At 32.2% G+C, this 18,087-nt stretch overlaps 1 protein-coding gene across 1 annotated transcript in view; it reads right to left on the bottom strand.

Moving 5' to 3' along the window:
- METTL15 (methyltransferase 15, mitochondrial 12S rRNA N4-cytidine) overlaps positions 1-18,087 on the bottom strand; it is a 183,398-nt gene that overhangs the window by 82,190 nt on the left and 83,121 nt on the right. The window contains exon 3 of the mRNA XM_069469750.1: positions 12,751-12,887. Coding sequence (XP_069325851.1) covers positions 12,751-12,887 — 137 coding nt within the window. The remainder of the gene's footprint in view (positions 1-12,750; positions 12,888-18,087) is intronic.

The following is an 18,087-nucleotide window of genomic DNA, read 5'->3' as shown; positions in this document are numbered from 1 at the left end:
AATGGAAAACAAAGTCTATAACAAAAGGCAGATGCCAGAACATTTTGCAAGCTGAGGTAAGTTGAATGCAGTGTCCCAGATCCCAAACCTTAGAACAACTCTATTTGTGCATGTTAAGAAACCAAGTAGGTAAAGACAGAAAATAACAGCCAATCATCACCTTGGTATATGACAATAGAACTTTTCAAACTCTTAGCATAATTATAATAATAATTAGTATAAATATGTATTATAATAATTATAACAAAGCAACTATAGCTAACATTTATTAAGCAAATTTATGATAAACAATTTAATTACATAATCTTATTTAATCCTCATAACACACCACGAGGCAAGTACCAACAGTACCTCATTTCAGAGATGAGACTAAAAACTCAGAAAGGTGGAGTAATTTATCTGAAATCCCATGGCTGGAAAGAGGCAGAACTAAGACTCTAAGCCAGGACTATTTGATTCCCAAATCTAGACTGCTTCCTCACCTGTGGGGATGGACATTTGAAATAAGCCAGATCCAGATGAGTCCAAAGGGAAAGGATCCAGCTAGAGACGAAGAAGGTTCAGAGATTCTGTGAGTCTGCAAAGTTTCTGGTAAGAAAAATAACATATCCAAGCAATGAAAATGGAGAAGTTTAACAAAGAGACTATTTACAAAGGTATGAACAAGTTAAGGAGAGATAAAAAAGGACAGAGAAGCACCCTGAACCTGAGAGGGAAAAAGGCAAGGGCCAGAAGCCATGCCTGGATCCCAAAGAACAACATCTGGCAGGAGAGGTCTATGAACAGAGGTCTTTGAAGAGAAATGTAACCACTGCTAACACACACTCTCACTCTCCTCTGCCCTCGGCTTTCCTGCCAGTGTGAAAACAACCAGAAGCTGGAGGACAAGAAAGCCTTTTGATACATCTGTAAAAGTCATCTTCCAGGGATACAGATCAATGTGGACAATGGTAGAGGGAAGATATAGGGGCAAATGGAAACTATCCAGCACACCTGGCAGGAATCCATAAGAGTAAAAGTCAGCCTAGAAAGCTGAGAAAAACAATTCATTTGGTAACCTGGGATATGGTAACTTTCTGAGCATTGTCAATCATCCCTTCTCCAAGCTCTTAATACTAAAATCCTAAGTCAGGAGCAAAGTTTATTATTTGCCATATCATACACTGTAAATATTTGAAGTGTAGACTTTATGTCTTTATTTCTTATTTTGAAACTCTATCCCACTCCAAACTACGTATCCTTTCTTCATAGTCAGTGTCTATATTTTACATTCTATCTCATTTATTGCAAGACAGTTAGGCAAAGTACAGGTTAACAGATAGCAATTTTCATGGAGTTATAATCCTCTAGGCAAATTGGGGTTTTCAGGCAACAGAACCCTGGAAAGTACCTTTCATCAATATCATTGGTTTCTGTTTTGTTTGAACCATAAATAAACATAACATAATTAACTTTCATATATATCCCAAACCCAGAGCCAGGTTCTGAAGATATGGACGTGTGCTAGAAATAGTTTTCTATCTTCAACAAACATTTAATATATAACACAAATAAATATGTGAAATGTAGCCATATAGAACAGTGGTTTTCAAATCTTTTTCATCAAGGTATACAGAAATACAGTTTAACGGCAATCCTATATACATAGAAAATTATACAAGTGTGTGTATATGTATACATGTATATGTAAAAATGTTGCATTAGAAACAATACCTAATTTAAATTCACGTGATGTACTATGGTATTCCTATTCTATTCTGTTACATGCTATTCCATAAAATGCTGATCAAGACCCAGTAAAAGATTTCATGACTCATTAAAAGGATATGCTAGCTAGACAGTGTTCTAAGCCTAATCCTAACAACATTTCTAGGAGGTGGGTACTATTATTAACTCCATTTTAAAGATGGGGAAACTGAGAAAAAGAGAGATTAAGGAACTTATTGAAGGTTTTATAATGAATAAATGGCAGAGCTAGGATAAAAAAAAAAAAAAAGAAGCACTCTGCCACCAGCGTTAATATGGTAAAGAAGGAAAAGACAGGTCATATATTAAAGTTGATAAGACTTGAGGTAGAAGTAAAAGAGCCTTACTGCTGATTACACACACACAAGGGAGAGATTCTGGAGGAATGATAATCACCGAAATACAAATACTCTGCAAGACTTGGGAACATGAGAGGATTCAATTTATTCCTTGTCTCCTTCCTTATATTGGCCAAGTCAGATGAACGGGAATTCTTGAAGGGTTGTACAAAATTTAGTGCCACAATATTAACTTCAATTTCACTTATAAACATGAAACATAATTTTGCCTTGAAATAAACTGTTTCAAACTTTTAGAATCCCATTAAAATGAAAAGCCAGAGATTAAAGCAAAGTAAAATTTCTAATAGGACAATCAAGAAAAGAAAATCTAGGCCCATTCACCATCAGCTTTCACTCAGAGTGGCAACTCCTAGGCTTGTAATTAGTCTCACTGAATCCTTTCCAATTTTGCCCTCCTTCTACCTTCTTAATGCAGCAGGCAGAATATTCTTTTAAGGATGCAAAAATGATCAAAAGTCAGTTCCCTGTTTTAAAAACTTTAGTGCCTTCTCACTGCCCTTAAAGTCCAAAATCCTTAACAAGGTCTAGCCCTAGCTTACTTCTCTTAGCCACTTCTCCTCTCCCTATCAACCATTCACATTACAGATTCTTCAATAAGCCATTCTCTCTTCTCCTAAATGTTCTGAATATTCTGTTCTTAATGCTACAAATGTTCTCTCTTGCCCCACCATCCCTCCCTTCTTCAATGAGCTAACGGTCACTTATCTTTCAAGTCCTGACTTGAAATTCACATACTGTGGAAGTCTTCCCAGATATTCCAGACTAGTAGATTAGATCTTGATATCATATTCCTCTTGGAACATACTATACTCATTCACAGCCTTTATCACAATTGCAATTAAATAATTAATTGTGAAATTATCTGTTTCCTATCTATTTCCTGCTTACATTGTAAGCTTTGTAAAGGCATAAACTATATGTCTTCATTCCTCTGGAACCCTCAGAAATAGGAGATTGCCTGGAAACTAGTTAGATCAATTCATGTTTATGGAATATAGATATATTTCCTCTAGCCTTGGAACTATGTTTGGTAAACCGAAGTTAAGTACTTTTACCTCCCCAAACAAAAAACTTCATCTTGCAAGGCTGACATCCCCTGGGTAAAGGTTATATTGAACAATATTCAGTGGGGCAAAATATAACATCCTGTTTTAATAATGTTTGTGTTACCAAAAATAATGAAAAGGTGACAGACCATCATCAATAGTTCAAAATGGTCTTGTTAATTTTTCTAAGTTGCCTTTTTTTATGTTTGTTTATATTTATAAAAATTCTTTCACTTTGATGGTACATAGCAGAACTGATCTCCTATGGTTAGTAAGATTAATAACAGCTGTATCTCATATTTTATACTGGCAGTCTAAATTTTAGGTAGACAGGGCTGCTTAAGACAGTATATTCCTTGATATGATTTTTTATACTGGCCCTGGGGTCAGAATGCCTAGGTTTGAGTCCTGGCTCTGCTAGAGAATGTGACTAAATATACAGTATTATAAAGTATAAGTGCAGTAGAAAGAATATAAGCAGCAAACCTGATGCCATGAGTTCTAGACTTGTCTTTGCTCTGGCTTCCTGTGTGAATTTGACTTAAAATAAGAAATGGCAACTTAAAAGGAGAAGGTAAATATTAAACCTTAAGTCCTAGAGAACAGACTGTACAACCTAGAATAAATCATGTGGGTAATGTAAAATAGATTATATCATATGGATAAATATATTCATAACTCTCCAATTAAATGACCATGAAGCAAACTTTAGTAGAAAAGATGGAAGCTAGCTAATGATAACTATTTAATCTTCCATTAAAACAAAACAATGGAAGTTTAAATAGTATAAATAACTAAAAATGGCCCTCAAGGATGTGACATAATATAAGAAAAATCTCTCTTACCAAATGTTTAAGTCTAGATCCTAATTCAAGGCCATGGAGCCAGTTAGGGAAAAGGTTAAGAATGTCTCATTCACATCCATTGCCTTAGAGACAAAAGACAGTATCTGAAGGAATCATTTAAACTGCATAGATAAGAATACACTAAGGCCGCTAGGGCCATTTTACTCCACCACCTCTTCATACTCAGCCACCAATACCTTTATTATAACATCCATTTAGAGGTTACAACTCATATAATGCAATAACACCTGGGGCAGAAATGGAAAGGTACTGTCAAAACATGACCTGGGGTGTGAAGAATCTCTTTAGAATAGGAAAGTTGGAAGAGCCACAGAAGTAATATATCATAGCAGGAGTGTCTTTTATGAATTGTATTCTTTAGCAAGAATAAGAAAATAGGAGGATCTTCCTCCTATTTGTAGATCCTAGAAAAGGACTCCAAAATGCTAAAATTTTTCAAATAAGAGACTGTGTTTACCTCAAGTAATTTTCTAGCTTAAAATCTGAAGTGAAGATTCCAGTCCCACATGAGTGCACAATCAACAGGTCAAAGAGGAATCTATCCAAATAGTAAACACTACATATATAAGCATACAGGCAAGATGAAGCCTATAAAAAGATTAAGAAGAGAAAAAAAACAACTTTGTATTCAAGAGCCAGAGGAAAAGCATCCTTTTAAAAAGAGTCTATTACAAAACACAGAAAAGTTTAGAATGCACATACTTTAGATTCCATAAATTTTAAGAAAGGTCTATTCCTTGATGTGTATACTTTGCTCCCTGTGAAATAAGATATGAAAATGAGATGGTAAGTAAACAAGAGGAAATAAAAAGGAATTGGCAGAAAAGAGAAGGTCAAAAAATTAAATAAAGATTACAAGGAATGATAACTTCTAATAGCTGAATTAAAACCTGAAGAGGAGGCAGTAAAGCCCATCCCATCATCAACACTACAGAAAACCAAATCTGTAACACTGAGAATAACCTTAAAAGGATTTCCCATAATACTAAAGTAAAAATAGCTAAAAACACTAACAGAAGAAATAAAAGACATATAAGACACATAATACAAATTTAACCAATAAATAATGAGCCCTTATAGGTTAGAAAACAGAAACAAGGGTCTAGGGGCTACTGAAACAAAAACACTCTTTTGTAGGGAAAAGACCTAATCCGTAGGCCAAAAATTGTTCATAGAGTACAAGAAAACTTAGCAGAAAGTGCTCAGTTGGTAATATTTCTTAGTGAAATTTATGAATATCAAAAATTTTCAAAGAAATATATCCAATAAGCATCGAGCCTAGAGGCAGAAGGAAGGAGTGAGAAACAGATCTAAGGAAAAAAAAAAAACAAAACTGAATTGACCTCAGACTTCTCCACAATACTATATTCCAGAAGTAAAAAAGTGATATCTAAAAAATTCCCCAAATTCTATACTCTGTTAAGGTGTTGCTTATGAAAAAAGACAGAAGAAACACTGTCTCCTCAGGTAGACAAAAGTTCAGATGATTCCCTTCTGAATATTTATAGAATAACTACTTAAAGATGTAATCAATTGACTGAGATGTGACTGCTTGATGAACTCAAAATGGACTTAAAATATTATGAAAAGGCTACTGAGGTGTATTGAAATAAATTAAATCGTCTAATTATAAATATTTTAGATAATACTGCCAAAAAATGCAAATGCTGATAATTTTCATGAGAGTAGCTATGAATGTCTAAAACCCAAGATAATATTTAAAAAGCCAAGAAGTAGGGTAGGAAAAGGGAAAATAAAAATAAAAGAATATTAACTTCTCAACTTATGTGATGGTGGTTAATCAATAAATATAATTTTGTTCTGCAAACTTAATACAAAGTGTTTAAATACTTATCTTAAAAAATACTAAAGTCTGCCACTCGTAAATTAAAAAAATATTAATAAAAGGTATGGCATCAAAATCACTAGAGAAAAGGTAAAACCAAATATGTATATATAAAATGAACATAAATTATAAAAGTCAAAATTTCAATAAAACACAGAAAATATAAAGAGAGATAAGATAGGAAGAACCAGTATAACCTGATATAATCACACTTTTACAGAAAACATACTCAGATTTGTTTACCCAAATACATCTGGTATGTGCTGTTTATAGAAAGTATATCTAAGGCAATACTACATAGATTTAAAATACCAACAATTTGAATATTGATAAGAGTATATCAGAATTAAAATTCTAGTAAATTAAGTTATAACTACATGATGAAAATACTCTACAACCAATAAAGTCATGTATTTTAAAATAATTTAATGAAATAGGAATGTGCTGATAATGTATAAGTAGAATTATGTAAAATATATATGCATATATGAATGCATATGTATACATAACCAAAGTAATTAGAAGGGAATATAACAAACAGTTAATATTGCTGGTGGTACTATATATTATTTTAATTTTCTTCTCAGTACTTTTCTGCATTTTATAATTTTAATTAAGAAAAAAATTCACTGAGAAACACAAAGTGCTAGAATAAATGGAAAGACATATCAGGCTTCTGGAGTGGAATGCAAATAAAGGTGTCAATTCTTTCTAATGTAATTATGTATTTAATACAATTGATCAAAATGATTTTTTAAACTTTGCCAAGAGATTCTAATATTTTAGAAGTACAAAATGCAAAAGTATCCAAAAAAGGTCAAACAAGAAATAGTATGTATATAATATAATGAAATACAATTAAAAAGATAGAATGCAAAACACAAAAATCATTAATCCTTAGTATAAGATAGTGGAACCACAGGCAAGTTTAATTTCTTGTTCATATTTTCCTGTTTACTACAAATTTATTCCAGTGAGCATATCTACTTTTATAAATTGTTGGCTATAATAGCTTATTACATTTTTATAATCTGGTTACAGTTAAATAGAATCAATTATGATTTTTATTTTCTTCTTTATATATATCTATATTCTCTTCATTTAGTATACAGAGCACATATTGTTCCTAAATTCAGAAGCAAAAAACCTTTGATTTTTAAAATTGTCTTCCAACATCCATCTTCCACTACGTTAAAAGTCAACCAACACCCCACTGCTCCAATTTAAATGTGTTTCCTCTTTATACAGTCTTCAGAGGCAATGGGGAAAAGTTTCGGTCTTCAAACAACAGGTGATCTGACATGTCATCTTTTCTGAAAGAGCTAAAATGGGTTAGCCTAAAACTCAACCTTCCCATGAATTGCTTAGTTTTCTGTAAAAATGTTAGTTTCTATTTCTGACTTAGTTTTGACAGAGTAAAGAACATGGGATTTTTCAAGAGAAGCTTAAATTCCTGTTTTACAATAACAGCAAAATAAATGAAAGGAAGAAATTACTATATTTCCTCAAAAGACATTCACGGTGAAATGTCAAAATATTTGTTTTATTGTGAGCTTTACTACAAATTGTAATTAAATATTTTTTTTTTTTTTGAGACAGAGTCTCGCTCTGTTGCCCGGGCTAGAGTGAGTGCCGTGGCATCAGTCTAGCTCACAGCAACCTCAAACTCCTGGGCTTAAGCGATCCTACTGCCTCAGCCTCCCTAGTAGCTGGGACTACAGGCATGTGCCACCATGCCCGGCTAATTTTTTGTATATATATATTTTAGTTGTCCATATAATTTCTTTCTATTTTTGGTAGAGACGGGGTCTCGCTCTTGCTCAGGCTGGTCTCGAACTCCTGACCTCGAGCGATCCACCCGCCTCGGCCTCCCAGAGTGCTAGGATTACAGGCGTGAGCCACCGCGCCCGGCCAAAATATTTTTAAGAACATAATCAATCTATCTAATCCATCTATCTATTCAATCACCCATCCACCTATCCAATATTCCCAGAAATAATCCCCAGCCCAAATTTATATTTTTCTTTCTCATGCATACTTTTATTTTATTACTACATATGTGAGTATTAATAAAAACTATGTAGCATTATTGTACATTTTCTATTTTGCACACATAAGCAGAGATGTGATCATATAACCTCTGGATTTTTTTTTTTTAAACTGTGTTTTCCCTTTCCCTGCACCTCTCTCTGCTATTAATCCTTTCTTTCAAGGTCTCCATGATTATATATATTATACAAACAATACATGTCCAGAGTTTGTAATTTGTCTAAAAATATTTTCTTAGATATTGATTCTTTGATTTAGATGGCATAGAGGCTGAGCAGATTAGGTATTTTTTAAATACTAAAAGGTATCCACCAAAAATGGATGAAAGTATTTTTTTCTCCATATCTTCACTAGCAAAACTATGTTTTTCCAGTGTATTATATCATTATTATTTTAGCTTTATTTCCCTCATTACTGCTACTGGGTTGGAGCACCTTTTCACAGCTTAATCTTCCATGAATCACTTTCTATATATTTTGTTGTCTTATTAGTTTTATAAGAACTCTTCCTACATGATAGATATCAATCCTTTTCCCCATCTTCTATATTACTTATATTTCTTTTCCAAATGAACTATTTGGAAATTACTATACTATTCTTTCCATATAGTTTTTAAAACTTATGTAATCAGATATTTCCATTATTTATTTTATAGATTTATGATTTTTAGTCTTGATGAAGGAAGTTTCTCACCCCTAGATTATGTATGTAGTCTCTCCTCTTTATTTATAGGACTTTTATTTTCAAATTTTCACATATTTTTATTACATTTGGAAGTTATTTTTGAACACAATATAAAATAAGGGTTCATTTTATGTTCTTAAAGTCTGACAGACATTGTACCAGCACCATTTATTTAATAACACACTATTTTCTTAATGAATTAAAATATTTTTATCTCCTATTAAATTCCTTTATTTAGGGGAATCTATTTTGAGATTCTCTCTTCCACTAATCTACTTGCCTATTCTTATGCCAATGCTGTATTGATTTCATTATAGTGATTATGATCTGATATCTGGAAAGGCAAGTTTCCTTTCACTTTTTCTTTAATTCAGAAAATATATTGTCACTATTTCCCCCCATATAACTTAAGACCACATTATCGAAATTGAAAAAAACAAATAAACAAACAAACATCAGTTAAGGTGAAATCAATTAAGATAATTCTTAGAAGTATATTACATATATAAATGAATTGTAGGAGAACTTTTTGTTTAAATAATACTAATTCTCTCTACTTCAAAACAAATATGTCTTCCTTTTTGCTCAGATCTTGTTGTATGCCCTTCAGTAAAATTATAGGTTGTTTTTTTTTCCCCCCAATTTGCAACTGTGTCTTTTTTGTTAAATGTATTACTAAATATTTTACATAGTTTTAGGTGCTTTTGTGAATGGAATATTTATTCCCATTTCCCTTTCTAGGTACTGTTGGGGCTCAAAAAATGATATCCCACAGTGAAGTTCTAAGAATCACCCTAAGAAATAGTCTCTATCTTCTTCTCCTGATGTTCTGTCTCTTGCCCTTCATTCTTCCTTGAGAGGAAAGCCAGAGAAACGAGAATGCCTCTTCTCCAAGGTGGGTCATGGAAACCAGAGCTCCTTTTCCCCAAAGCCAGGCATAAAGAAAGCCTAAAAATATTACTCTAACTTTCCTCTCCCCCTTCTTTCTGTGTAACAGAAAATTAAAAAATTAAGACCCTTATTCCAGAGGGGTCCTACCGCATATCCTGGAGAAAGGAATGCTGCACAGAGAGGCTTCTGAGTTTCCCCACTCAGTCAATTAGCATTAGATCCTACCATTTTTGTCTAATCATAGTTCTATATGGCTGTCCATACTTTATTGAACCTAAGCATAAAATGGATAGTTTTTTATCTAACCATCTTAGCATATCATCTATTAATTTTACAAGTGTTTTGGGTTTTTACCTATTCAGTCAAATCATTATAAGAAAGAGAATATTTTAACCTTTTAGTTTCTTGATTACATTTGCCAGACCATCTCAAAATATTGAGTAACAGCATTTTTAGAAGTTAATCCTGTTTACATCCTGATTGTAACTTAAATTATTATAGTATGTATAGTATATAACCTTTTAGGAAAATAATTGCTGCTTGGTTAAGAGGATATTTTACACTTAAGTAGTTTCTTTATATTTAACTTACAGATTTTAAAAGGAATAGCTAGCAAATTATTGTCACGATTATCAACCTATCATTCATTGCCTGATATAAACCTCCTCGGTCTTTCTGACTTAAACTTTATTATGCCATAGGTATTATTCTTTTAATTAAATGATGTGTAAATTAGATATGCTAGTATTTCCTTTTCAATTGTTGCATCTATATATTTCAGTGATGTTGCACTTTTTTTTTTATACTATCTTCATCAGGATTTGATATTATAATTATGCTGGATTCACAAAATGAACTGAAAGAACGTTCCATATTTACCATGGTTAGAACTAGTGAAAAAGGCATTGCTCGTTCCTATTTTTTTTGAGTTAGATAACTGCAAGTTCATTTGATTAGAGCCACATTTTTCTATGTACTTTAGCTACCTTTCTAATTTCTTTTGTGGTAATGACCTATTCAACTTTTATAATTATTGTGTCAATTTTAATAATTTATATTTTGTTAGAATATCACTCATTTCATCCAACTTTTGCAAGTTACCACACATTTGTAGTTGTATTATCTTATGATAAACTTATCTTGATTCTATGGTTGGTCTTCTCTCTCTAATAATCAGGCTCAAAAGAAATTTTGCTATTTTCACAGGATAATCTCCAAGAATTTCTTTACCCTTTCTAATTTTTTTTTTGTTTGTTTCTTGTTTTCAGTTTCCTTCATTGTAGATTCCATCTATACTAATTCTTTCCTGGTTTACGTTATTTTGTTGTTCTTTATCTAATTTACTATGTTTGGCAAAGGAATCATTTTGTCATGAAGTAAAAAGTCTCAAGATTTGAGGCAAGGTAGTGTTATTTAATAAAATAAGATTATTAGGCTAGGGGTCAGAATACATGTCTCATGTATGCCTTTTAGCAAATCATTTCATCTGTCCAGCTAATAGCTCTCAAATCTGCAAAATGAAAAAGAGAATATAGAGCCTGAAAGTTCCTGTTAGGTAAAAAAAGAAAAATTATACCTGGTAAAACTGGTAAACTTTAAGCTTCATTTGGGAAGGTAGGGTATTTGAAGGAATAAGAAACATTGAAACAACTACATTGGGAATCACAGCCTTTAAAATCAGAAATACCTAAGAAAATCCAGTTTTTCTATGACAGTGAAATATAGTTGGCCTTTCTTATCTATGGATTCTACATCTGTAGATTCAGCAAACTGCAGATCAAAAATATTAGGGAAAAAAACAGATGGGTGCTTCTTCCTTCTCATTATTCTCTAAAAAATGAAGTATAATAACTGTTTACATAACATTTATAACGCATTAGGTGTTATAAGTAATCTGGAGATGATTTAAAGATACAGAAGGATGTGTGGAGGTTATATGCAAATATTACACCATTTTATGTAAGGAAGTTGAATATCCATGGATTTTGGTATCTTCCCCCACAGACACAAGGGACAACTGTATAATGGAGGCCTATACTTTATGAAGGTTTGAGTCATAATCAAGGGAACTCACATGATGCTTCATAAACATGAATGGTTTAGTACAAGATCTTCTTAAAGAAAGTGCATCTAAGTTACACTGCAGACGACAAAGATTTAAAAAAACTAAAAATTAGAACTATGTCATTAAGCCACATTCTCAAATTATTCTTAGAAAAAAAGAAATCTCAGGTCAAATGATGGGTTTCAGGGGCTCCATGAATCCTGTAATCTTGTCAATAAAAGTCTATTTATATTTAATTACAATTTTATTGAGAAAATTAATCACATTCATTAGATTTGCAAGGAGTTTAGGATCTGAAAGAGGTTGAAAAGACTATTCTAGATGAATAAAGCAACTTTCTACCCTTATTCTCTGATTAAACCTTTTGATGGTCATACTTTTGCTACTTCACCGGAGACCATTTTGTTGTTGAACAGCTACAACTAGTAAAAACTCTAGTTCACATCAAGTCAAAATTTACCTCTGAAATTCTCTATTTTCTTGATTTCAGTCTCTAAAGCATGACAGAATAAAATAATTCCCCACTCCTGAAAATAGCCCTTGATATATTTGGAGATAGCCATCTTAGCTCCAAGATGTTTTTCTCTTTTAAATGGTGGCTTTTCAACAACATACCATATAGACTTCACTCCCTAATTCAAAATTTTTCTTTAAAGGTAGATGTTTCCATCACAGATGAAGACGATATTTTATATTTTTAACAAGTTCTTTAGTGATAGCTCACTAATACTGATAGAAGGATAGATTCACTTATGAATTTCAAAAAGAATTCCAGGAAAAGAAGTGTATTGTGTTGATTATGTGACCTCTTAAGTTCAACAGAATTCCCACACACTTATTTACTCTGCTAAATTCTTAGAAACTCATAAAAATCTTTAAAATTTTTTTTTGACTATGAGTTAACTGTCAAATATTATTCATGGATGGATTTTAACACATCTTCAATCTTATAGCTGGAAGTCATTTTTATATTTCTTTTTATAAATTTAGAAAGGATAAATGTAGAATAGCATTAATTTCAGTGGTACTAAAAACATCATTTACATTAATTCTTTTGGGAGGAAAAAAAGAAGAAATATTTAGTGGAGTGAAATATATATAGCACCATGCAAAACAGAACAAATTCCAAAGTGATAAACTAAGCTCTGTAAAACTCAGCACCAAAATTAAATACATATATGAGAGTATTACTTACGGATACAATTCTGAAAGCTGTTCAGCAATTGCATGAGCTGTCGGATCTCTGTCTAAGGCATAAAGAGTAATATCTGATTCCTTCTGTAGAATGGCTTTTGTGTGTCCTCCTGAACCGAATGTCATATCTAGAAAAACCTAGCCAACAAAGAAAATTACCACTTAGCATAAACAAAACTAATTCTTGCTAACTATCTTAATTTCTAGAAGCACATAATTATTTTTAGGGCTGATAGTAAATAGATAAAGAATTATAAGTTATTATTAGAGTTAAACTTTTTTATACATGAGATCTGGCTCAATTATGAGTGATCAGTCCAAAAGAACTGATCAGAGTATCAGTAAAATAATTCCTGGAACAGACTGGCTAATTCAAGAAAGATTTACATCTCCCTTTATAAGGTCAAACTGGCCACAGTGCTATGTTGCTAGTTCTTTAATGCTTTCTAGCACCCAGCTGGTAATAATATTTGCAACAATTTCTCCTTATTTTGGAGATGGCTTACAATTATTGTGGCTCACTTTATTTCAATTTCTGTAATGCTTTACATGAAAATAAAGATATTCAAGGAAACAGAGGGAGGGAGGGAGGGAGAGAAAGAGAGAGAGAGAAAGAGAGAAAGGGAATGATAATACACCAATACACCAAACAATAGTCACAGGACAAATCAAATAAAATCTGGAAAATTGAGAAATTAACAAATATGACCTGGAAAAAGCCAGGAAAATGTCAAATTCTAGGTTTTACATTAAGTAGCTATAGGACTTTGGAATAGTCACTTAAAGTTACAAAATTCCAGTGGCTTTAGATTTCTCTAGTGTTTAAAAAGAAACACAAGATAAAGAAAAAAAGAAGATACCACTACCACATACCTAATTGTTAAGGTAATATATCATTTCTCATCTAAATCAAGGCACTTTTGAGAATAAAAGATTTGCCAGTAACAATTTTGCTAGGACAAAAGGGCATGATGTACATGAGTGTTATCATTAAACACTTGAATCATTCCAGATACACAATACAGCTGATTGAATCTGAATCTACTTGGCTATTTAATTTGGCCATGCTCTAAAGGAATAGTCAGATCACAGTTGAACAAGAAATCAGACCTGGACCATAAGAAACCTATGTGTGTACAAGTTAACTGATTTTGACTGATTTGGGGTCAAGACACTCTCCACACAGCTCCTCAAATTTATGCTTTTACTTTAATGGACCCTTCCAATAAGCTTCACTGGTATTATGAAAATAAAAACAATTACTCTAATAATATTGACTACAATGACAAATAACATGAGTCTATTGGACAGACTTCATAATATTTAAATACATAATTTTTTAAAGTTCATGTGTTTATTGCACAAGAAAGGAAATTCCTGTCATGAATTTGAGTATTTCCCTGCCCTGAATGTTACAATTTATATCAAGGAGAGTGGTCAGACATGGAGTGCAATTATGCTCTGATTTTTTGGATCCCATCTGCCATGCTGAGCTCTGTCCTCTGATCAAGTCCTCAGAAAAGTTAGCCTGCTACTGAAAGAATTATATAAAGGAAATCTTTCTGATCAAAATTGAGAATAGGATGGGTGTAAAATAGAAAAACGATGTAAATATGGTAAAAATATATAAACATTGCTTTTTAACATAAATGTTTTAGTATAACTTAACCTTGCACTTCTATCACTAACAGCACAAAAGTCATGGTTACATATATTTTTCACCATTCTAAACAGTAACTTTACATATTTAAGAGTACATACTTAAATCTCAGGATCAAATAATCTGCTTTGCCAGTTTATACAGTATGGACTTATTTTATGTATCTATGAGTAGGTAAAAATCTTCCACCATAACTTACCTTAGTTTTAAAATTGTGAGGAGTGCAACATAATTTAAACAAAGAACTTTTCCCAAGCAAAACTATAAACTGCTTCCTTGTTATGGCACCAATACCAAGTCTTGCTATAACCCTGGATTTATACCATAAGTATATTAAGTAAAGTGATGCATATAATTACCTTATCCCAAGTCAAGAAAGTCCCAATCAATATTTAAAAAGAAAAATCCTCTTCATTAAACATATTCTGGAAAATGTGATTATAATTTACATGATTATTTTTAATATATCATGATTATGCCCTTGGAGATGTACTGACAATCAAGGAAGTTTCCACAGGTGGGGGGAGCGGGGCAGAATCTATTATTACCAGTCAAGTATAACACAGAAAACAAAATGTGGGAGACAAATCAGATTTATGAAACTAGAATTGAATCCCACCATATGTCCTGGGTTAATAGGTGATTGGAGTCATCAAATTTCATTTTTAAAATTCTAATATTCATTGCTTATCAAATATCAAATACAATAGTGGCATCTAGGCCTCATGAGTCACCCAGTGCTACAATGGAAAAGGGAGCCAATTAAGTTTTTCCCTTCTCCTGGGTCACTGACATGACATAAGACCACTTTTTTTTATCTGTACAAGTTGAAAATAAAATAAGGTGACTAATCAATTTTTTTGCTTAACAAATAAATGCACAAGAATAAATCTGAATGTTTCAAAGTAATCCTTCCATGGATCTCAACTAGAAATATATTTCAAATGTGTATCCTATGCTCCAAACATACATGGAACTTTCTTTGAAATTAACTAATATACTTTATCTTAAAACTAAATGTTTATTCTGGTTATTTCACTGAGTACCTGTACAACCCTGGCCAAATAATTTTAACTCTGGGAGCTTCAATTGTTTCATCTGAGAAGAAATTAGAGTAAAATGTACCCCTGGATACCTCATAGAGACATATAAAGATTACCTTATGTCTTTGCTACAACCACAAAGTAGGTGTTACTAGATTTTACATTTACAGAAACTAAGGCTATACTAAGCTAGTAGCAAATGCAGGAATTGAATACAGGTATACCTGGCTCTAAAACCTGTGTTCTTTCTCGCACCACTCTGTGTCTGAATTAAATTAATAAAATCTATATTTTCACACTGCTTTATGATTTTGCAAGCATTAATGTTTTCCTACTTGGTGTAACATGAGTTCTGTGAGGGAGTATAGACAACTGGCATTATCCCCATTTCTACAAAAGGGAAAACTCAGGTGCAGACAAAAAATGTGACTTGATTAAGATATTACTAATAAGTGAGGGGAAGTAAAGGCTAAACCAAGTCTTGCCAAATCTAAATTCTATGCTCTTTCTGAAAGATATAAACAAAGAGAAAGAAACGAAAGTGAAAGAACAACAAAAAAAGTAGATGGCATAATTGGGGTTCAGAATCAAAGTAAGTGATTTAAAGAAAAAAAGAGTAGCATTTAAGGAAGAAGATTCCTAACTACAATCCTCCATCTCTACCTTCAACTTAATATGGTAGCATCAGTACACAATAGTAGGTGCTTAGTATACATTTAATGGTGTGATATGAAAAAAGGAGCTCAGCTTCCCAAGGTACTATGCTAAAGATAGCAATGCTCATTTGTGCATGAGTTTAGAAACACTCTTCAAAATATGACTCATTACCATAGAACCACATAAAAGAGTCATAATTCAGCTTACGATGTCCAATTTTTAAGAGTCATTTAACATCAATATGTTCCTAATACTGCCAATTGATTCATTAATGAATAGACCTCTTCCAGAACTGTATAATGATCTGTAATTAATTGTATTATTTAACTCTATAGCACCATGTTTTTATTTGCTGATCAGCCTCCTTTATGTTTCAAATGAGAAAATAAACATTTCTTATTTTTGGCTAGCTCTTTTTAATCAAATACAATGACATGACATTTTATCCCCATTGTCTTCTGATATTAAGAGGGTACAGACACAGAATTTCAAAGGTCAATGGGCCATAACAGACTATTCCACCCACTCATTTTACTTACGAGGAAGCCAAGGTCTGTAGAAGTTACCTGGTAGCTATTTGAGGCCAAAGCTAATACTAAAATGCAGATCCTGTGTTCTTTCCACTTCATCTCATAATATTTCCACACTGAAATTATATAATCACACTGAAACAAAAATAATTGTTTTCTGAAAAAGTTTTTCTTTCTTAACATGAAGATAGATACATATAAGAACTTTATTCCTTAAGCCTCACAGTTAAAAATAACCACTATTCTACCATTCTAATTTTAAAAAGTCTTTATAAAGATCAAATTAAGTACCAAAGAAAGATAATTATTTTGTATATGGCCTGGTATAAATATCTGCCCATTATCTGTAACAATGACTGATGAAGACTGACTTATCAACAGGTTACAGTTTTCACATTGATTTGGAACTTAAAAAATAAAAATATGACAGAAAAACATAGACTCATGGTTGGTTAGAGCTAGAAGGACCCATGGAAATAATCCAAGTTTAATTCCTTTATTATACACATTACTCTAGATTTCTAGAGTATACCTAGCCCTATACATTCATACCTCTCAAATTTGATATCATTTAAGACTCAGCTCAGGCTCCTCTCTAAAGATGGAGACTGACAGAAATCTAGGCATTTGCCCAAGATCATCCTGCAGAGACTAGATAATTAAATGATTTATTTATTAACTTATTTATTTTACAATCCAACAGTTCTAATCACTGAAATTTTCACACTGGAACAACACTGTTAAAATTGGACATGAAAACATTTTTACCCATAAACAGTACGAGGGCAGATCTTCCAATTTCATTTTCCTAATGTTGATTAGTCATTTCCAATCTGTGCAAGATTTTTAATAGTAAGTTTCCATCTGAATTTGGAAATAATATGGCCTGACTTCATTTTAAAATTTCTTCCTATGAAAATTTTCTTTTCTGTCAATTACTAATTATGAATTTTTAGAATTAAAGTGCTTTTGAAAAAAATTTACACTTCACCTATTTGCAACTAATTTCATTTTGAAGTACTAAAATGTGCTAAGCATATATTTAGAATTTTTTTCAGGAGGTAATTAAAAACATAGGGCATTAATTAATAATCTATATGTTTACTGAACATTCTGTATAGGTAAGACTATAGGAGGTAATACAAAGATATGTCTGCCTTGCAGTCTAGTGAGGGGATTTAGACATGCACACAAATAACTATAACACTAGTAAAAAGAAATCGGCAGTATAAGGAAAGCATACAAAACATTCTATAAGGAGTCAAAAAATAGAAATTTATTATAGTAAGATGGACTAAATTGAAGAAGGTTTCGACTTAACTGGGTCTCGAAGGCTGGAGAGAACTCAGAGCTCACCCAGTCTTCTCACTCTTCTATATTTTACAAATCCAATTGGCTGCCAAATCCTCTTGATTTTACCATATGTCTTGAATCTTTCCACCCCCACT

This window comes from Eulemur rufifrons, chromosome 6, assembly GCF_041146395.1.
Source record: "Eulemur rufifrons isolate Redbay chromosome 6, OSU_ERuf_1, whole genome shotgun sequence".
NCBI lineage: Eukaryota > Metazoa > Chordata > Mammalia > Primates > Lemuridae > Eulemur > Eulemur rufifrons.
The sequence above is the reverse complement of the archived record's forward strand: the minus strand, read 5'-3'. Positions and strand labels throughout refer to the sequence as shown.